Source organism: Cydia amplana, chromosome 15 (assembly GCF_948474715.1).
Source record: "Cydia amplana chromosome 15, ilCydAmpl1.1, whole genome shotgun sequence".
In the NCBI taxonomy this organism is placed as follows: Eukaryota; Metazoa; Arthropoda; class Insecta; order Lepidoptera; family Tortricidae; genus Cydia; species Cydia amplana.
Genome location: NC_086083.1, coordinates 12,599,738 through 12,621,940, shown reverse-complemented (window position 1 = coordinate 12,621,940; position 22,203 = coordinate 12,599,738). Strand labels below are relative to the sequence as shown.

The 22,203-nt window shown below is 35.1% G+C and overlaps 2 protein-coding genes across 2 annotated transcripts; both read right to left on the bottom strand.

Moving 5' to 3' along the window:
- Positions 1 to 10,661: 10,661 nt before the first annotated feature.
- Positions 10,662 to 11,421, bottom strand: LOC134654821 (spherulin-2A-like; the record flags this gene model as incomplete). The annotated part of the gene is made up of 3 exons (XM_063510291.1): positions 10,662 to 10,958; positions 11,043 to 11,155; positions 11,235 to 11,421. Coding segments are annotated over 3 exons (597 nt in total), but the record flags the coding sequence as incomplete, so codon positions are not given.
- A 2,667-nt stretch (positions 11,422 to 14,088) lies between these two features.
- On the bottom strand, positions 14,089 to 17,323 carry LOC134654880 (uncharacterized). Its single transcript, XM_063510341.1, has 5 exons — positions 17,215 to 17,323; positions 16,715 to 16,934; positions 16,398 to 16,537; positions 16,015 to 16,143; positions 14,089 to 14,247 (listed from the first exon to the last, which is right to left on the bottom strand). Exons 1-5 carry the CDS (start codon positions 17,267 to 17,269, stop codon positions 14,105 to 14,107), a joined length of 687 nt encoding a protein of 228 aa, XP_063366411.1. The 5' UTR covers positions 17,270 to 17,323; the 3' UTR covers positions 14,089 to 14,104.
- Between the last annotated feature and the right edge of the window lie 4,880 nt (positions 17,324 to 22,203).

The window sequence follows — 22,203 nt, the reverse complement described above, 5'->3', positions numbered from 1 at the left end:
AAGTACGTTAAGTACGACTCACGCTTGACTGCTCGTTTCTATTAGTTTTTATTTTTTTTATTTTAGACCCATTAGTTTCGGAGATAAAATGGGGATGGAATCGTCGGACAGACAGACAGACAGACGCACGAGTGATCCTATAAGGGTTCCGTTTTTTCCTTTTAAGGTACGGAACCCTAAAAAAGGAACACAGGCTGTGCATTGCTGTTTCCTCTGGCTCCTGGCAGAACCTGCATGCCGCGTCTTGTTTCTTACCCAGTTGAAACATGTGTTATAAATTAATTTTAAAATAGAAAAAAACGTGTAATTTTTCTATTTTCCAGATGTTCATGGCGATACACAACGACCATGCCAAGTATACGACACATTTTGCATTCGGAAGTTTTTTTCGGAACACTCGAAATGCAAGATCTCTGGAAGGCGTGTGCCCGATCCTATGTACAGAACCACGGTTACAGCCAATTTAGGTTCCCTCAATATCTCAGAGAACGTGCAAGGTGCTGAGTACAGAAATTTGGACAACGCCAGAATTTCAGAATTTTAGTAAGCGCTTTTTTACTGTACTATGGGCTATGGATTTTTTTTACTTATACATTTTTACATTCGATAGTAGTAGTAGTAACACACTTTATGGCACAAAACCAGTACGCAACGCAGCGATAATATCTATAATAAAGGCAAAATTATCCCTTTGAAGGATCTCTTGCAGCTAACCTTTGCGAAACTGAGAGTGATTAGAGAAGATTTGTACATGACAACCAAAGAAGTTGCTAACCCTATAAACACACCTGGCGTGAACTCTAAATCTTCCGCAGATGGGTTCAATTGCTCTGCCAACTGCCTAATTGGACACAGAGGGGTTACCGCGAAAATCGCAAATTGCGGGGATCTTTCTCTTTTACTCCAATGAAGGCGTAATTGGAGTGACAGAGAAAAATGCCCACCATTTGCGAACTTCGATTTTCGCGGTTATAGCCCTGGATATTTAAAGGTTCATTCTGTTTGCGACTATAGCATCATTGCAGTGGTTGCAGCAGTAGCAATGGGCGATCACTTTGATCGAGTTAGGACTTGCACCATCCCACTACCCGAGGTTAAACCATTAACCCAGTGTCAAATTGTACTGGTAACCATGGTAACTCCAGGTTTAACCGGTTTTAGTGACTTATTGAACGTTCTAATCGCGATAGCAACATAATTTATCAAGGTAATTGACAGTGACAGCGCCCAAACCCTGCTACACCATCGTTAAACCATTAACGCAACTGCAGTCGTAATCAGAATGTAACGTTTAGCTGTCCAGTGTCTAAAGACAGCAGACAAATACAATTATCCATAGTAATTTTAATATATATAACGGACGTCTCAATTTCATTGTTTTCAGTATCAACAAAGTAACAGACAATTTAGTCATTGCCGTCACGTTCGAGAAAGTACAAAAAAATTCCAATGATACTCACTTTAAGTATTATCTGAGAGGCAGGGAGCCCATAGTTACCACAGACCGTGGAGGAATTCAATATGGTATGCAATATTAGTTATTTTTAAAATAAGAATAATTTTATAATATTGATTTATGAGTTTATTTTGTTAAGAGCTTATATGTTAAGAGCTTATAACTTTGGAGCATTCGGGTATATTTTAAAGATAAAGATCATTTACTAACATGACTTTATAATGTCAGTGAATTCCGGCAATCATCCGTAACTAGTTAATTTTCGTAATAATGCGTCAATCTGAACTAGTTTACCCAAATACCTATTTACTCGTACACCTTAGGGTTAAAGCAAGTTATATAAAGTATTAATTTACCAAGTTAATACTGACTTCGATAATAATTATGAATACCTACTGAGATACTTAGTAACTTAATCTGGAAATAAAAACTTTTTAACGGTAATCCGTTAATCGCGTATAGGTAATATTTTTATAAACACATCTTGTCGGAAAATACATTATAAATTTGTCGGAGGTGAAGTATATTTTTCACAATTTCTCATTGCCTAAGCACGCTGTGAAGGATTCGAAACGTCGAGATGCATTTTAAATTTAGCATACGCGATATAATCCGTTAAAATCGCTTTATTTTATCCCTTTAAATGATAAATGATTTAAAATACTTACTTTTATATTATTATTAAATGTGTAATAATATTTCAGGAGTCTTAACTGTAACTGTAATAATACCGCATATACACGACCTGCGACTCGAAAGATCTGAGATATATACGTACGCAGACAATAAGATTTTTGGATTCCTTCTAGGACCCAGGACTGGTTTAAGTACAGGTAATTAATGATTATTTAATCATAATCATACTGATTTATTTCGTTAATGCACACATACATTGCGCGTCAAAAACATTTTTAAGGTAAAGAAAACACTACATAGTATAAAACAAAGTCGCTTCCCGCTGTCTGTCTGTCCCTCCCTAAGATGTATGCTTAGATCTTTAAAACTACGCAATGGATTTTGATGCAGTTTTTTCTAATAGATAGGGTGATTCAAGAAGAAGGTTTATGTATAATTTGTTAACCCGTGCAAAGCCGGGGCGGGTCGCTATTTTCACTAAAAGAATAACGCATGGTAGCCTATCGCTTTCACCACTAGGTGAATTGCTATTGGCTATTGAACCTAGTAATAATAATAATAAAAAGTTTTTTATTTTATAGATCTCGAGGTCGATATCATGTATGCTAAACTGTACTCCAATATCCCAATAGCGTATCAGGAAGAAATTAGCAATGAAGGAAATTTCTTCGTTGGAAACTTCATACAATACAACATTTGCGATTTTGGACTTCATATAATATAAGTTAAAAAATGTGAATGGAATTTGTGTAAATGTAATGTTAAAATGATTTACAATGTGTAATTGTGTGTATATAATTTTTATAATACTGTTTTTATGGGTTTTTTTTTCACTCAAACTGAAAACTTATTTACCTAATTTCACATCTTTTAATTTAATTTAAGTGACCCTGATGTAAAACGGGTAAGTTATTATTGTTACATCGCTACGTTCAAAATAATAAAAACAGGAATGCATCGCTTTCAAAACCACCTGTATATCCACTCACATGATTCCAGCAACTAGAGTTTCAAGATTGCGCACCGCTAAAATGATCGTCGCAACTCGAGTTGCAAAACGGAGTGTATGCGGTTTTTTATTTATTATCTGTGAAGGGCTGCACAGATACGGTATAAACAATTTTTAAAACACAGACTACCAACGTGACAATATTTAAAAAATGTTTCAACCATATAGACATAACCACAGTATTTCTTATCTATTTTACTTTGCAAGTTGTTCAGGAAGTGCGATGTGTAAAAAGTTGCTGCGTGTTTTAAAATGCCTCAAGTATTCAAATTTAGATATTTCTATTAGTAATGTATATTAAACTACTCTGCGTTTATTGGTCTATTAGTTTAAAACTATATTTTAGACCTACTTAATATTGATGACCAAATAATATCACTTCAAAACAATAGTTCTGTAGATTTTTGACGTGTTTCTTATTTGAATGCCCTACATTTCTAAGATTACTAAATATATCTTGAGCAACCAATTGCCATTAAATAGTTCGATTATTAAGTTACATTAATAAACCATAGAATGTATTAAATCACTGTGTATTACACAGGATTAGCGATCAAAACATGTGACGGTAAATTGTAAGTACAAACCCGGCAACTGTGGTTGCTTAAAGCATTTCTGCATATCGTAAGGCATGTGGTGTACTAGACGCGTTGCATACGCGTTTTGGGATTTTTTTTACTACTTACTTATAATTTGTATTTACTAATATTTCTTTGCTATTTACATTGAATAAACTAAATAATTATACGATTAAATAAATAATTAATTAGGTATTACAATTTTAAAGTTCCTATTTCTGTTGAACATCTGCACCGCGCGCTGTTGTGTCTCCACCTTAAATGGGTAGCCATCTTTATTTTTGAGATGGAAGAAGTCAGTTTACCGGCTTATTTACGTTTGTAATCAGTATAATTTTATGCGTTAATAGTTATTATTGGTTTATTGTGCTTAATATGTTGTGAAGTGTGTGTTATGGTGGATGTATTAAACGTGTTAGTGTAGTTATAAGTTAGTTCGGTTGTTGGTGATCGGCAATTATAAAAACACCAAAATTTAGTAGGTACGTAGATACTCTTTTGTTATTTTAAGTTATATAGCTACTATCATCGTTATAATTGCATAAGTTATGCATTTTATTTCAAGATTCTTAGTGTCTTAAACTGTTTTTTACTATATTTTAGTACTTCAGTGTCTAAATTAGCCACAAAAAAATCATGAACATAATATATAGTTTCACAGCAGATTGAGCAATTCGAAAGTTTCTTATCGGAATTTGAATTAGTTTTACTCTGCAATTTCATAGGTGAGCTATCAAGGTGTTTAGTACCAATTAAAAGCTTATTAACTCTTCTTTAAATTGAATACAAAAAAAAGATATGTTATCGATTTAGATTTTTAATTAAAAATAGTTTTCTACTATAACGCGGACATTATTTCATTGGGTAAACTTTGTGAATTTTTAATAATTATTTTTAGTATAACAGCACAATGCTATAGTAGTAAAATAAATTCTTTGTTTCTTTAACATTAAAAAACCAAAAGAATCGTTGCAAATGATTTAGCAGAAGTAAAGTTATCGATTTTTGAAAATATCATGACACTGTGCCGTCGTATCTGCGAAATGGCAGAGCAGTTCAGGGCACCTTTCGTTAAAATCGGAATCATGTGAGTGGATATAGGTCACTTTATTTATTAAATAATTATTTTAAATAGGTATGCGTGCATTCTAATCTATTTAATTGATTATGATTAAAATTGTGATTATATACACGTATAACCGATTAAGTATGAAAGGAAACGTTTCAATAATTAGTATTTAATTGTTTTTAGGATTAGAGTAGGTATGTATATGGACAAGGAAACATAAAACATCCTTTTATTATATTGTTTATGCTGAATAGCCTTAGATATGTTACAGAAAAATGCACTTACCTATTTGACACATAAAAATTATATAAATTTACAAATTATGGTTACGCATAAGAAACATAGGCACGTTGCTTTAGAAACAATATCAACAGATACCTAGGTAAATTATGATTTGCCGTAATGAAGACAACAATTATCAATCATTCTAATGTTAAGAAACCATTGGTAGGATATTTGATATATATACCCCCATGGCATGTTTTCGTGGGACACAGCAGTAAAAAATAGCAACATGTATTATTATACCAACTGTAATTGTACGTTTTTTGCTAAAGATATGAGGACAGGTAGTAGACTAACTAGTAGACTATAGGTAGATTTATCTAATACCTTTAAACGAGCAATTCTTGTTTATTTATTTATTTATATATATATTTCGGGGATCTCCGAAACGGCTCTAACGATTTCGATGAGATTTGCTATAAGGGGGTTTTAGGGGGCGAAAAATCGATCTATCTAGGTCTTATCTCTGGGAAAACGCGCATTTTCGAGTTTTTATATTATGTTTTCCAAGCGAAGCTCGGTTACCCAGATATTATAATTTTAAACAATCACCTGACGGTAATGTCGTAGTATTTTGGGAAGAAATCGGTTTAAGTAGTCAACTTCTGTTGTCCATTTTCGTTTAAGTTGTCTGTACATTCGAGGTCAAATACTTACGCACAACTAGGGCTTGCAATTCGAATATTCGAATATTCGAATTTGTCGAATATTCGACCTGTTTTGATATTCGAATATTCGGTCGCTCAGGTTTCGAATATTCGAATATTTTTTATTACTATAAAAAAATCTATGTCATCCGCTGTAGTTACAGTTTCTGTGTGTTTTACGGGTATTTACAGTGAATGAGGAACGGTAGGTACCCAAATACGAAGGAAATAATATTTTTACTGTATTCCTCTCGATAGACTTCGTGAATACAGTGAAACCTAACTCAATTTAAAAGAAAACGAAATCAAAAAGAATATTTTTACGGTGCGTAAGTTTTAAGTAAAAGGGTCATTCTGTTTATTCAGTACAAGCGTACGTTAAGCGAATTTTTGAAGTCTAAACCTTGCCACTTATCGCAATTCTCAAATTTAATCATACCAAACCTGCCCAACTTGGTAATCTAACCATGCACCTTTAGCTGACGAATAATCCACCCAGTACTCAACTAACTTTTTCCCTTAAATATTCCAATATTATATAATTAGCCGACCATTAGGAATAATAACTTGCCAAAACAAATAAAGTCAATAAAGATTCAAAATACAATTAAATTAAAGGCCTTTTTACAGGCCTCCGAGTGATTACAAGTTAATTTAAATCGGAAAATAATTACCTACTAAAAAAATATCTTACATACCTAGGTGTTTGGATGGTTAAAGTTATATTATTTCACGCAACGACGCATTTATAATAAGTTTCATCTAGAAATATTAAATACGTCTAATTTTGGCGTTTTACTTGTTTTTATAAATGTGGGCATCTTATAAATAGTAGGATGATAAAATCTAGTCAATTAAGTGGATTTCTGCCAAATATCCTTAGTTTTAGCAATATGTGAAAAAAGCTTTTGAATAAAACAATATAAAACCGATTTCTCGTTCCTTTTCTTATTTTGTATAATATTCGAATAATTATTCGAATATTCGAATACGTCGTCAGAAAAAGTCGAATATTCGAATATCTGAAAGTTTCGAATATTTGCAAGCCCTACGCACAACTTTTATTACGAGATTACCGACGTATGTAAAATAAATAATATGAAAAATTACAAAACACCTACTTTCATGTTTACCTAATTGAAAATAACCCCGGCTAGGCCAAGACGATGGTTAACGTCAGTCGGGATTCTATAGTTTTCACCAAATACATTACCAACGTTCTTTGTACTAATGCTTTCGCCATTTTTTGTAATTTTGCCATCCGATTCATTAGGCATTCCGACTAAGTAATACAGTTCAGTATTTGGTATTTCATTATTCACAACTCCGCGATTATTTTGACTAAGCAATACATTAGCGTCCAAGTATTTAACACCTGCATAATTGTTTAACGGATTGCCTACTTTGTAAAAACTATTAGAGCTTACTGCATCCTTACTATGAATAATGTAGTTCCTTTCGATTCCATTAAATTCGATTTTGGGCGAAAGTGGAAAACTGTGAGGTCCTCTTATTATTTTGGTGAATATTTCACTGTTCCATTTATAATTTTGTTTTCCTTCTAGGTTATTATCCAAATTATTGGCATCTACTTTATTATTTGCCATATCGTTGCGTAAAGCTCCTTGGTTGAGGTTATTCAATGTACTTCGAAGTGTACCGTTAAGAACTCTGAGATTAGAAATATTATTTAGTATTCCAGAATTGTTATTTGGCAAGCCGCTAAAAGCATTGTTATTCAACAGTCCACCATTGCCATTTAGTAGGGCTCTCAAATTATTTAAAAATACGCCACCGGTAATGTCTGTATTTTGCAGATTTCCTAAATTGTTAAACATGCCATTCGTAAAGTTCATATTTGGTAGTCCTCCCAAATTGCTTAGTGGCATACCATTGGTAAAGTTGGTGTTAAGTATATTAAGCATATTTAATAATATTTCACCAGTGAAATTATTGTTTAACAGACCTACGTTGTTGTTCAGGGTATCGTTTAGTTTAGTATTTCTATTTAAAATATCTCTCCAAACATCGGACATACTGTTGAATGTATTGTTGACAATAAAATTCAATGGGACTCCTAAATTGATTGGTGGTATATTGCTAACTGGTATCCCGCCCGGAACTGACATATTCAATAAAGCACCTCCGGCAAAGTTATTATTCCATGGTCCCAGATTACTTATTTGTGGACTACCACTGCCATTGTTGTTGAATACATTTCTCCAATAATTCATATTCCATATACCTTCCCAATTATTAAACTGTGGGTCAGTTGAAACATTTGTGTTCATTTGATCCCCTAAGTTCCAGGGCCCGCTCAGATTATTTAAAGTAAATCCACCGGTGAAGTTGTTGTTCATTAGATCATTTAGTACACTATTTTTGCTTAAAATATCTCTCCAAACATCAGCCACGCTGTTGAATGTATTGTTGACATTAAAATTCCATGGAACAGCTAAATTGTTTAGTGGTATAACACTGCTAAAATTAGAACTCAGTATATTTGGCATGTTCAATAAAACACCTCCGGGAAAGTTATTGTTCCATGGTCCCACATTATTCATTTGCGAAATACTGCTGCCATTGTTATTGAACGCATTTCTCCAATTATTAATATTCCATAGACCTCCCAAATAATTAAACTGTGGGTCAGTTGAAAAGTTCCAAGGCCCGCCTACATTATTGAAATTAAATCCACCGGTAAAGTTGTTGTTCAGTACATCATTTAGTTTAGTATTTCTGTTTAAAATATCTCTCCAAACATCGGGCATTGGTGGTATACCACTGCTAGGTATATTTGGAATATTGTTAACTAGTATCCCGCCTGGACCTCCTAAATTGTTTGGTGGTATACCACTGCTCGGCATATTTGGCACATTGTTAACTGGTGGTCCGCCGGTGAGGTTGCTGTTCTGAATCGTTTTACTGCCGAAACTGTGGTTCCAGGGACCACCCAAATTATTAAACAGAATTCCGCTTATAGCATTCAGCGGTGGATTAGCGCTGCCATTTAGTGGGCTTGGAATATTGTTAAAAAGTATTCCGCTGGTAAATTGATTGTTTGGCATGCCATTTTCCAAATTTAGGTTAGGTAGATTTCCCAAACTAGTAAATGGTACTACGCCGCTAAAATTGCCGGTCAATAGGTCTCTTAAATTATTAAATAACACACCATTGATCACGCCATTGTTCATCACATTATTGGGCAAATTACCGTTGGAATTGTCGCCTGGAACACTTCCCGAATTATTTCCTCCAGTATTCGTATTTCCGGCTACACTTCCCACGTCACTAATGTTTGTGTCATTACTTTGTCCATAACTGCTTGCTATCAAAAATATTAAACAAAAATAATTCTTCATATTTTCGTTCAATCGGCACGAGTTCTTTGCAATCCTAACTTTTAATTAGTGATGCCATTATATAGGATGTAGTTGCGTGATCTATGAAACCAATACATACTTAAACTCCGATTTCCTGATCGGGTTCCATGATTGTTACATACGCATTATCACGAATAAAATAATTTTGTACAGACGTAAAACATTAAAATGGTATCCTATGATTTGAAATGGTTATTAATTTTCAAACACTCTCACGATAATTTAAATTCGATCACAAATTTTATGTCTATTTTAGAACAACCAGCTTCTGAGATAGTTGGCCCCCCTACAAACAAATTTCTTTTCAGGGGGGTCAGTTATATCTGCAGCTGACCTATGCCCATATACCTATATATATGAGGTACCTATGTCCATGAAATAAGATTGGCTAATATAATTTTATTTTTGTTTTTCTCATCGTAGGTAATTCTTGCATGCACTCATGCCGCTCCATCGTGGTAAATTTTATTGTAGTGACTGCATTTAACGACTTATTTTGACTTAGGCACAATAATATACATTTTCATGTTTTAAATGAATAAATACTATCCACCACGGTACGCTAACCCTAAACGACAAAAAGTACTTAACACAAGAGCGGCGATGAACCGTGGCGAGTTTTCCTATATACGGAACGCGTACCTTGAGTTAGAATAGAATGTAATAACGCACATGCTACCAAATAGTTCATCGTCTATTATCGTTTTCTCATGCATGATACATGACCATTAACACCGCCTTCGTAATTCCGAGATCGGTAAAAACATTTGTTTTTAGTTCAATATGCACAGAATTTGAATACAAATGGGGCAGTGCGGATACATTTAGATGGAACTCAGCCATTATTTTTATAACAATAGTGCTATTTTAGAGTTAAAATACAGCATCGAAAAAAAATCTAACATCCAGCCAGGAATCAGTCATTTGATAAATGAGTAATAACAGGTCTACCGTTTATATTAATCGCGAAGTAAGAAATTATGGCCAGCTAAGGGCTGTCATCATCATCATCATAACTTAAGAGCTTTGGGCTCTATGAACGCTTAACTGGATGAAGCTGATTTGTATTATGTGTATTAGTAAACATTTAATATTTCAACTAGTTTTAATCTTAAAACTGAGCTACCTTTTACTATAAAACCACCAAATCGTTCGCAGAATAACTCGAGATTAAGTGGTAGATATATGAGAACATGATGTTACGAGTACTTTGACTTCAAAATTGATTTTCCTTCACTGGCCTAAATATTTGAATTAAAGACTTAATGTGGCTTATCTTTTTGGCTAATGAAGCTCTATGGTATATTAAAAAATAAATATTATTTATAAATAGTTTTTATTTTAAGTGTTATTTATTATGCTTAAAAAATCATTAAATAAAGTCAACTCATAAAAGAAAAGTATATATTTTCAGTTGCTGTATAAGTTATAGTTTGATGACAAAAGTAAGCTGCAGATAAAAGTAACAATATTTATTTTTAAACTCAACAACAAAGTAGTGTTTCAACAACAAATTTAATTACATTCAATATCCCTATCCTAGGGTAATAAAAGTTTTACTTCAAGTTACATACATGATTATTCAGGACCAGTAAGTTTTAGAATATATAATCAGCAGAAACCTTTTTAATTATCTTCCCAGTATCTTGATCAATGACGTATCCAAATGCGTCAGTAAAGAATTCTATGTTCAATAAATCAGTGCCTTTCTGGATAGCCGACATTTTGCTAACAGACTCCACAATTGCTTTTACGTCGTAGGCCCAGAAATGATGACCCTCGTGTCTTGGATTATAATTCGCAGCTACATCTCCGATTAGACTTGACTCGTAGTCTATTAAAACATCCATATTAATTTTGGTAGCATTCAAAATGAACTCCGCAGTTTGTGAGGGCTTTAGCGTGAATTTTTATTTAGATTGTATTTTCATGGCATTTTTTACAATACCATTTGAACTTAAATTTGACACTAATTTTACGGGCATCAGTAAATTAAAGCCTATAACTAAATCTATATTGTAATCAGCGGCCATTGATATATGTTTACCAGTGTAGTTATTCTTAACATAGTTCTCTACATCTGCTTTTACATCTGCATCACAAACTATTTCAACTTAACTTGTTATTATAAGCTTGTTTATAAAGCAACACTGTCTCAGTTGCGAAATTACCTATCTTAACTCTTTTAACTTTTGTGTTTCTTTTAACTTCAGGCCAGTTGTACGTTTTGTACAAGTCTCCCCACGGCGTAGGGCTTTTCAAAAATACGTCCAAAGGGGTGCCACCTGCGTGCGCGCGGACAGCTGCCTTCAGATTTGAAGAAGTGATGTTAAAGCCAGGGATGTAACGGATGTGGTTTTATCGGAACCAAAAACGGAAACAGATGTTTTCAGTTTAGTTTATCGGAATCGGAAACGGAAGCGGAACCAGAAACGGAACCGAAAACGGAACCGGAACCAGAATCGAACCTGAATGATACATAAGTAGGTGGACGAGATGTTATAGTCCGTGGTGTTAACCACAAAAAAGTGCCATTTACGGGAAATGATGATGATGGAATTTCCTTTTGCACAGTTACTCCTTTTGACTCACAGATTAATTTAAGAAGGGGAGCCAACCGAATTTCTGATGCAAAATTGACTTAAGGGGGGGTGCCCCCCGAAATTTGTAAAAAAATAAAGTTTTGCTATGTGGTATCGATATTTTCGTGTAACTCAAAGATGCAATTAAGAATTCAATTGGCTCCCCTAACCTAAGTCAATCTGTGATCCGGAGCGTTCAAGTATTACGTAACGAACGTGGCCTTTAGGTAAAAGAAGGCGTTACATGGGGGGGGAGGGGGGGTCAAAAATGTCCAAAAATTGCGTTACGTAATACTTGAACGCTCCCTGAGTCAAAGGGAGCAACTCTGCAAAAGGAAATTCCATCATCATCATTTGCCGTATAATTAAGTGAACACCACGGACTATAAGGGTAGGTCTATTAAAAACAAAATTCCAAATCGAACTTTGAAACTGATTTTGATTTCATTGTTCGTTTTTTTACTCACTAACATTCACCACACACAGTAGCCTGTACTGTCCGTAGGTACACATTACGCAACACAACACATACGAATAGGTAGTTTTAGTTTCAATAGGTAACACGAATAATACTTACTAAACAACAAATTAGTGCAGCACGTGGCAAGCGGGGCGATGAGCGAATGACTGGTATAAACCTGTTTGTTTTTGATGGACGCTGCTCATGTCCCGCTGCCGCGCTAAGCATTGACATCCGATATACTTCCGTTTCAAAAGTAACGGAACCGGAACAGAAACGGATGTGTAATACCAAACTTAAGTTCCGATTTAACGGAAACGGAAACGGACCTCCGTAACATCCCTGGTTAAAGCTTTCTATTTCGATGTATGGCGTAATCGCAAATACAGCAATGATTATATAAAGTCATTGTATTTAATGCTGACGCGAGAAATGTGCGATGCTTGCATTGTACAGTGGCTTTTGAAGATAGAGCAATGATTTTTTCGACTTAGATTAAATAATATTGTCAATGCGTGGTATTCAAAACCGATATCAATTAGCCACAAAAGCAAAACGGTCCGACACAGATAATTTCATAGTCATTTAGATTTCCAAATTTGATTACGATTGGTTAAGTTTTGGAGGAGGAAACAGTCGAGTACGAAACCTCGATTTTTGAGATTTTTACGCTGGCTTTTTCGCCTTGTCCTTATCGCACTAGTTTTAGGAGCCGCTTCCGTTAGCGAGACGGGTATATTTACCTAAAATATTTAAATCTTAGCTCCTGTTTCGTCTTAAGTGGGGTTGTAGCTTGTAACTATGGCAGTCCGCACGAAGGACACCATTTCTGGGCGTACGATATCAACGCTGTGCTGATTGCTGCCGGTCGGCCGACCAGCATCAGATCGAAGGAGGTAATATCGATCGGCTTCTACGCTGACGAGTACGTGTCTGCTTACGATGGAGCTGGCCATAAAATTGCATAATAACTGTTTTTCCTTTATTCATTGATTTTAAATTCGTTATTTTTTGTTAATTCATTATTTGTTCAATGTTGTGAATTTCCTATAGATGAAAAAAAAGAAAGAAAAAGCAGTTACTTAAACTAGTTTTATTTCTTGTGAAATAATTCAAATGTAATACAGGTACACATATCATAGTCTACTACTACCTTGGTTTCCAAAAAGTGATAAAGTAAATTGGAATATAAAAAAAATTTAATTTGTTTCAATTAATTAAATACCAGCTTCTAGGCACATTTAAATTTCCAGTTAGTCAATTACTTACGAGTATTTAACGTCGTTGGATTGTTTCATTTAAAATTCTTTGGTAATTCGTCTGCTTCAAGACATTGAAAAATAACTGTTCTCTCTAGAGTCTGCTTAAATAAATGTATAAATCAAAACACCGCATAAAAGGCAGAATAAAACCGTCGATACATCATCGTCCCGATATTTCATCATTCGAGATTCAAAGTAAACTTCGTAAGACGCGATCCATCATCTCTCACAATACACAGCTTCCACATTAAATAGGAATAATAATATATTCTGGCGAGAATTGATAAGAATTTCATTATATGATAGAGTGTATTTTTACGGGAGCTGAATTCTGTTTTTGCAATTTTTTTAGTTTTAATATTGACGATATTGTTAAGATACGACAGTACAGTCAGCATCAAATGGGTAGTGACAGTCAAAGTGACCAAATATATGTGTTACTCTAGAAATGAGGACGCATACCTACCGATATATTTAGCCACTTCGGCAGTCACTACCGATTTTTTCTTAGTTGTTACGAGAACAGGTTAGAAAAAATGACCAGTACAAGTACATTAGTTACCACCAACATTTTGTTAGTGTTCAATACTAATAAAACCCACCTACATTGTAAAAATCCAACTATATATAATATTTAATATGGTTTATTGAATTTAACATTCGAGTCCCTCATAAGTTTACATAAAAAAACTCAAGGTACGTATTGTATAGTTATATCAGTTTTTATGAATAAAATATTACAATACTTTAACACCGAAGTCGCAAATATTGTACTGTAAGTAGTTTCCGACGAAGTAATTTCCTTGACTGGATATCTCTTCCTGATACTCCGATGGAACGTTAGTGAAGAAACGAGCATACATGGATGTGACTTCAGGATCTATAAAAGAAAATTATAATACTTATACATACTATCTTCTGCCCGCGCGAGACATCGTCTGCGTGCAATGATGGTGATGACTAATAAAAACTACACTGTCTTTGTAGTAGTAGTAGTAGTAGTAAACTCTTTATTGTACAAAAAGACATATGAAAAATAACATACAATTAGTAAGAAGTACAAAGGCGAACTTATCCCTTTAAGGGATCTTTTCCAGTTAACCTTTGAGTAGATGAGAGGAGAAAGTGAAAAGCGGGTGACAAATGCAGCAAAATGTACAACAAGGTACCAAAAAGATAACGGATATAAATACATACAAAATGTATAGGATAAACATACATATATTACACAAAAAGGAATGGGGAAAATATACTAAAAATTGGAAAGAATTAGAAAGATATAAAGCAATTATACAATAGAAATATAGACAAATTAATCAGTCAGATCAGATAGCCATAGCTTCTTTAACCTCTCCTTGAACGACGCAACCGATTGTGCCTGCCTGAGCGAAACAGGCAGCTCATTCCACAGCTTCACTGGACGCACTGCGAAGGACTTATTGTATCCTCGAGATTTGTGAGGAGGGATAGCAAGTGATAAATTCGCGCTCGAACGCAGACGGTGGCCACTGCCTTCAGCCAGAAATTGAAATTTTTGAGAGAGGTATAAATGAGAAGAAGGTGTAAAAAGAACATTAAAGAAAAGAGAAAGAGTGTGAAGATCTCTACGGCGGCGGATTGGAAGCCAATTGAGTTTTTCACGATAGTAAGACACATGATCGTACTTCCGTAGGCCGAAAATGAATCTTATACAGACATTCTGTAAGCGCTCTAACTTGTCCAGGAGTTCTTCTGTCATGTCAAGATTCACAGCGTCGCCGTAGTCGAGTAGAGGCAGTAACAGAGATCGGGCCAGCATGGCTTTGGTATCCAGTGGAAGAAAGTTCTGAAGGCGCCTTAAAGAATGGAGAGATCCAAACAGCTTTTTGCTCAATTCAGTAACATGAGGCGCCCAGGAAAGTGTCTGATCCATGGTCTGATCCTTTGCCCAGGTTTCAAAGTATATCCATACAAAATTGTATCTATTCGGTTCAGCGGTTTAAGCGTGAAGAGGTAACGAACACACAGAGACACAGACACTGGCAGATTTAAGTTATTATTTTTAATTATAATGAGTACTTTAGAAGTCATGAGGGAACAAATGAACATACATAATATACATACTGCATACATATATGCATGTACCGATCAAAATGAAATTAGGTACATCAAATTTTTAGGTTATCCCCTTATTCATAAAATTTTACAAGCCTCTATTAAGTTAATTTTTGTTTCATCCCTTTCTTACAAATACATAAGTCAAAAGGAAAGATTAAGACACACGATAAATAGCCTGTAGCGCGTTTATGAATTGTACCATTAAATTGTACCAATAACTCCTTGCCTGATTGGTAGTTATACCAAACAACACATTCAGCGCTAATCAGAACCATTGTCGTCATTTCCTCTACATACCGGGAAACCCATGTTATCGACTACAACGTAGCGCTACTATTATAGCTCAGCGGTGAATGTGTTAACAAAATCCATATTTCAAGTGTAAATTATAAAATCGATCTTAACCCCTTACCGCATACGGAGCCATATACGGCGGATATGATATTCAACTCTATTGTCAGCTATTAAAGTTCAAATTTAAACAAATAATGTTATTCCATGCAGTAAGGGCTTAATAATCTGTATAAAATGAAGGTTTTACATATATTACCTGTACTGGTTCCAATCTGGGGTCCGAGGACAAAAGGAAAAACGTTGGTGTCTCCGTACGTATATATTTCAGATCTGTCCAGTCTTAGATTGTGTATATGGGGTATTATTACAGTTACGGTCAACACTCCTGGAATAACAATCATTTACTTAATAACTATGAAATGACCTGCGGAGTTATTTCTAATCATAAAAAATCTAAGTTTAGGTACGAGTATCCACCTAAAGCCCCTAAAGCAATCCTTTCTTAGTAACGCACTTAAAAACTGTTATTTAAGATCTGCACAAGCAGTCACATACTAATATGTATACCTAATGAATAATAAATGTTAATCTAAATTAATTGGCTTTTATAAAATTTGCAGGAAAAAATAAAATACAAACCATATTGTATTCCTCCGAAGTCTCTGGTAACCACAGGCTCTCTGCTTCTAAGATAGTACTTGTAGTAAGTATTGTTAGAAAACTTTGAAACGCTGTCGAATGTGACCGCAATCACCAAGTTGTCTGTTACATTGTTGATACTGAAAATATTAGTTTAAATTAAAAATAAGTATTTAATAGTATTATCAACTAGAATGACGCTTACGTTAAAAGATAATTTAAGTGTGGAAAAGAGAAGTCATCACGTCAGGCAAACTAGAAATGGAATATTATTTTTCGTGTAGATTACATTACATTCAAATCTATAAACCACTTACTAAAACTCAGAAATTCTGGCGTTGTTCAATCCACCGTAATCAGCAGTGATTTGGGTGTTCGACATGTTGTTACTGGCAAAATTAATGCTGCCTTCAGCCCTGTACAGAGGGTCAGGCACAGCCCTTCCAGAGACCTTGCATTCCGAGTGTTCCGCGAAGAACTTTCGGATGCAAAACGTGTCGTATACTTGACATGGGCGAAGTATTTCACCGTGAATATCTAAAAATACGAAGATACATAGAGATCGTATGTCTGGCATGAAATCTTAGAGAATTGAACTGTCTGTTCGTCTGTTTGTCCGCAACTTAGCTCAATGCTGAACGCTGCAATTTGGCACCAAAAAATTGTGAAATGAAAGCTAGTAGGTACCAATGTTAGGTACGTAAATGTTCATGTCATGTAATTAAATTAATGTCGTTTGAAAATGAGAGCGTATTTTCGATTGTATTGCGGCGACTTGTAAACATGCATTCTTTTAGGAATTAATAAAACGTCTTACCCGGATTCCCTTCATCAAAACCGAATACATGACCGTTTCTTTCGAATAAACCCATTCCGTCATCATACCGATCATTGTCATCGTATTTATAACTTCGTAGTTGTCTTATTCTGTCATTGTATGCTCCAGCGAGTTCACTAATAGGTATGCCTCCTATATTTGTTTTAGATAATTCATGTCCACTGTCCAGATTCTTATTATTTTTTACCCCATTGCTATCAATGCCTCCACTTTGGCCACTATGCAAAAAACTATTTAAAACAAAAAACGTTAGACAAATATGTTTCTTCATGATTAATCTATCCACACTGACGATAACTTAATCTGCTTTAGCAGATGAGCTAGTCCGTTATAAATGTAGTATTCATGTGCATTATACTTTTTAATCAATCAATCAATCAAGACTAATAGGCCAGACTTCAATACCAAATTCCTAGGTTAATAAAACGATAAATAAAAACTTTAAAAACTGATGCCAAGTTCGGCAAACACCCGCGAAGCCACATACATCTAAGTATAACATATATGTGACGTTATCTATGAAAAGGGACCTTATTGTCGATGTCGCTTACGTCGTTAATAAAACGATGCTCCGATATAAATACAATGCCGCGCGACGCTGTGCGGCGTAAGCGCCATCGACAATGAGGTCCCTTTTCATAGATAATGCCCCATATACTGTCCCACACCACACAACCCTAACAGCCCAGCCATTTCAAAATCTAAGGTCCGATTCAACAATTCGTTACGGTTTCAATCTTATTTTGATACGACCTTGAAGATTATTGAGCTGATTGGTGCATGCGAAATGGAGTCACTGTGAAAGTCGTACGTGAGGTGTCGTCGATGTGATATCAAAACCAATTCAAAACAATAACAAACTGTTAAATTAGAATCGACGGATTTGGAAACTACTGCGGCCTATTTTCTTTGAGGTATTTCACAATCTATTCTCTTAAGCCCATGTAAGACTGTTTCTAATTCTAAATAAAATGAAAACATGACCGACAAAAAGAAATAGGTGAAATATATTGCAATGCTTTTATTGAAAAGCAAACTTGGCTTGAAACTGACGTGCTTACAACTAACTCAACATAGATATTCGAAGGTGATTTATTACGGGTATATTACAGCAATTGCGAGGGAATATAGATTGGTGCTGATTGCACAGATTAACATGATACAAGTTAGAGTTAGTTAAGAATGGTTCTCAGAATAAAGCAAGTATTTGGTTCAACTAGGGGTGATGTTGGAAAATTAGGCAAACACTCTGATAATTCCTTAAATTATAAACTTTCTCACTTTGGGGTTCATTTTTTTACGACTGAATGTTTTTTTCGGTGTGAGGAGCGCAGGGGGCCTGTTCAGCAATATGTTGCTAACCAAGTGGTTCACGCTCTATTATTTTCTGGGAACAAGTTTGCATTTATATGAGTTTTTTTATCCGACTATAAATAATGTCTTAATGCCTTAAGTAATATAGATGTATGAGATATTATTAGTCCCGGCCAGTCCCGCGAATCATTCTATGTAGGTGACGTCGCGGGCAAAAGCAAGTAGTATTTTTTTCTCAAACACTCCTCATGAATGCATTGCGCTGAAGCGGGAACAGTGCTATCAAAACCAAGAAAGCGTTTTCTGTGTAGTAATTTGATACCATCATAATACTTTTTGGTTCTTGGATTTATGAATTAATTCGCAGTGCTAACTGAATGGAAACGAATGTTAACTTGGTTGAATTAAAATATTTTTACGTTCATAACGAGACGAAAGATTTAAAATTAGCACAACGGAGTTAAAGATGGAAAATCTCTAGGTTTAAGGTGTGTTAGAGTAACTTCGAATGCGGGATATTTCTGAAAATTGACTGACCTGATTGCTGACCAGTAATATATGATCACGCGACATATTGCGGAATTTCATTGGAACTAAATTTTTCATATAAAACTGAACTGTCACCCTATACAAGAGAATAACAGCGCCCTCTTTAGCTTGGTTCCATAGTAAAAGTTATATATATATATATACAGTCTAACCAATATATTCACATCATAAAATTTGGCTAAGAGTTAAAAAACACCCCATATTATGCCACGAACGTTCCCTCAAAGAAGATTATTCGTATAAATTATTCTCGCAAGAGTTTTTCACTCGCTTTAGATTGCAATTTTACGCGGCCTGCACGCGTATATTAAAAATTAAACTTAATAAGCAAGTCTTTGTGCTCGCTGAGCAAAGTGGTTCGTATCAGTGGCGGATTAACCTAACAGCAAAAAAGGCATATGCTACGGGCCCCGCACCTATGGGGGGGGGCCGCGCTTTGACCCTGACCCCCTGACCCCTGACCAAGCGATTTTGAAATTGACTTGTATGAAAACAAAAAAAAATTACACTAAATAACGAAAAGGCGCGTGACAAAATCAAAATCATCTATCGCCTTCAAAACCTTTCGCCATAATCGCGATTCGCACCTATATTTTTAAAGTGAAACTTTTATTCTATCGCCCCATATTTTTGGACTGTCTATCAGCATGTCGCATTACATAATTACAGCATTAGTAAAATTCTACTTTATTTCTAATACTTTAGAGTTCATAGACTTTAAAATAAGCATAAGACTTTTTGTTTTCGAACATCACGGATACAATACTAAATTCACGAAGGCTGATATTTGCTTGTAATATCATACAAAATTTTAAGGACCTTATCTTATACATTTAAACGAGCAATTCTTGTATGTATACCTATTTATTGATTTATATATATTTTTTGAGTATCTCGGGAACGGCTCTAACGATTTCGATGGCATTTGCTATATGGGGGTTTTCGGTGGCGAAAAATCAATCTGGCTAGGTCTTATCTCTGGGAAAACGCGCATTTTTGAGTTTTTATATGTTATCTGAGCAAAGCTCGGTCTCCCAGATATTTAAACTTAAATATACAGTAACAAACTCTCTTTATTTCTACGGTGAATGGTAAATAGTCATGTCATAATAGGAAGTTAATAGTCACATACGACTTTTTGTTTTCCAACGTCACGGTCAACGTCCCAACGGTTGGCTAAAAGAATTTAAAAAAAAAAACGGCCTAGAGCGTGTCGGGTCATGCTCAGTGCAGGGTTTCGTAGTTACCATTCTGTCAGAATAGGCCAAACGGGGGCTATTAGTAAGTACATGTCATGTACATTACAAGATTTACAAGCATAAGGGAACTGAGTACCTTCGCAGCGCTTTTTGTACGTCTTTTTACTAAGAAGAGGAGATTTTTGGCAATAACTCAATATTAACTACTCCGAAAATATTAACTTTATCAAAAAATGGTTTTGCTCACCCTTATTCGTTTTGAAAGACCTATCCCACACTATTGGATCGAAGCAAAAAAAAAACATTTATTATGGAAGCGCGGAATTTTTTTTTTAGTTTTCCTTTTATCGTTCTGTCGCCATACATGATTTATGTATTCATGCCAAATTGCAGCTTTCTAGCACTAACGATCACGGAACAAAGCCGAGGACAGACAGACGGTCATGGCGAAACTATAAGGGTTTCTAGGTGACTACGAAACCCTAAAATCGAATTGAGGAACACAATGGGGCAAGAACGTCTAAATCATCTGTCTTTGATGAACATAGAACATGACCTCCTTGAAGAAATTGACACAGACCCCATAATACATCAATTTGCAAATATATAAAATCACGAAAAGTGAATGGCTAACAACTTTGTTTTTTTTTATCCTCTTAATCTAAGAAACTAAATGAAACCATCAGGGGGCCCCGCTGACGTATGTGCTACGGGCCCCGGACCAGCTTAATCCGCCCCTGGTTCGTATACTAGCTTTTATCCGTGAGGCCAATTCAAACTTACATTCAGATATTAGAATTATGCTATTTTGTTATTCGCGCGTGCATTCCGCTCGTTCTTGTTCGTATAAGTACTTATCTGAAAGGTGAATGATAACAAAGTGACATAAACAAAATAAAATCGGCCTCCGTGAATTTTCTCGAAGTAGGGTTGCGTTCTTGTCCTAACTATAAGCAAGTAGTAAATTAAGTATAGTTCGTCAAATATAAAAAGTGCGGCCAAAATCGGAATTATGTCAATTGTCATTGGATTCGGAAATAATATGAAATTGCGGAAATTATTTTCTTGTAACAGTATTTTCCAAGATATAGTCACCCACGTATCTCCTACATGTATACAGCATTTCGTTTAAAGTTTTGGTATATTCAAGCTCAAAAATGATCACGTTTTTTTTTATTTGTAGTCTGCCTCATTCGCACTCATGAAATTTAATGTTCATATACAGATGGCTTCCCTTTTGAAAACTTTAGTTTTCTTTAAGTATGACTCACGTTATAGTTCGTTATTTTTAGCATTAGAAATAATGTAAACAATCTTGATGTGTCTTTTAATTGAAAAACACATTTTAAAAATAAGTTACGGTAAATATGTAACAATTATGAATCTAATACGATCTTTTATAGTCTTCTGCTTTCATAAGTAATATTGATTTTTAAAGAGTGTTTTTCAATTAAAAGACATGTCATAATCGCTTACCTTTTTTCAAGTTCTTTCTAATGCTAAAAAAACGAACTATAGACCGGGCCGTGTCCGGGCCGGAGCTTACTTTTCTATGACAGATTACTGGTGGTCACGTGATGCTTTCCATAGAAAACGAAGCGCTGGAAGCTCCGGCCCGGACACGGCCCGGTCTAATGTGAGTCATCCTTTAAGCGTAAGCATCACTCTAGTGCCTTCTTCTGACTCTCCTTGTTTAAAATAGTATTGAAATAAAAATAGCCGTCCAATTCTAGCCGCAATAAAAGTCGACAGTCCACTAATCTAGCCGTCGGGCGCACGCGGCGCCGCGCTCTTCACGCCCGAAATTATGGCCACTTCAACCGATTGTCTTTCTGCGTTTGCGGATATTTTTGAAGTACGATCAGGCGTTTCTGGGTCGGCTATTATATGTCAGAGTACCGATTGG

Coding starts and splice junctions, on each gene's coding strand:
- LOC134654880 (XM_063510341.1), bottom strand. CDS start 17,269: ATGGGTTTATTCGAAAGAAACGGTCATGTATTCGGTTTTGATGAAGGG. Junction 16,935..17,214: donor TTTTGATGAAGGGAATCCGG/GTAAGACGTTTT, acceptor TCGTATTTTTAG/ATATTCACGGTGAAATACTT. Junction 16,538..16,714: donor GCCAGAATTTCTGAGTTTTA/GTAAGTGGTTTA, acceptor TAATATTTTCAG/TATCAACAATGTAACAGACA.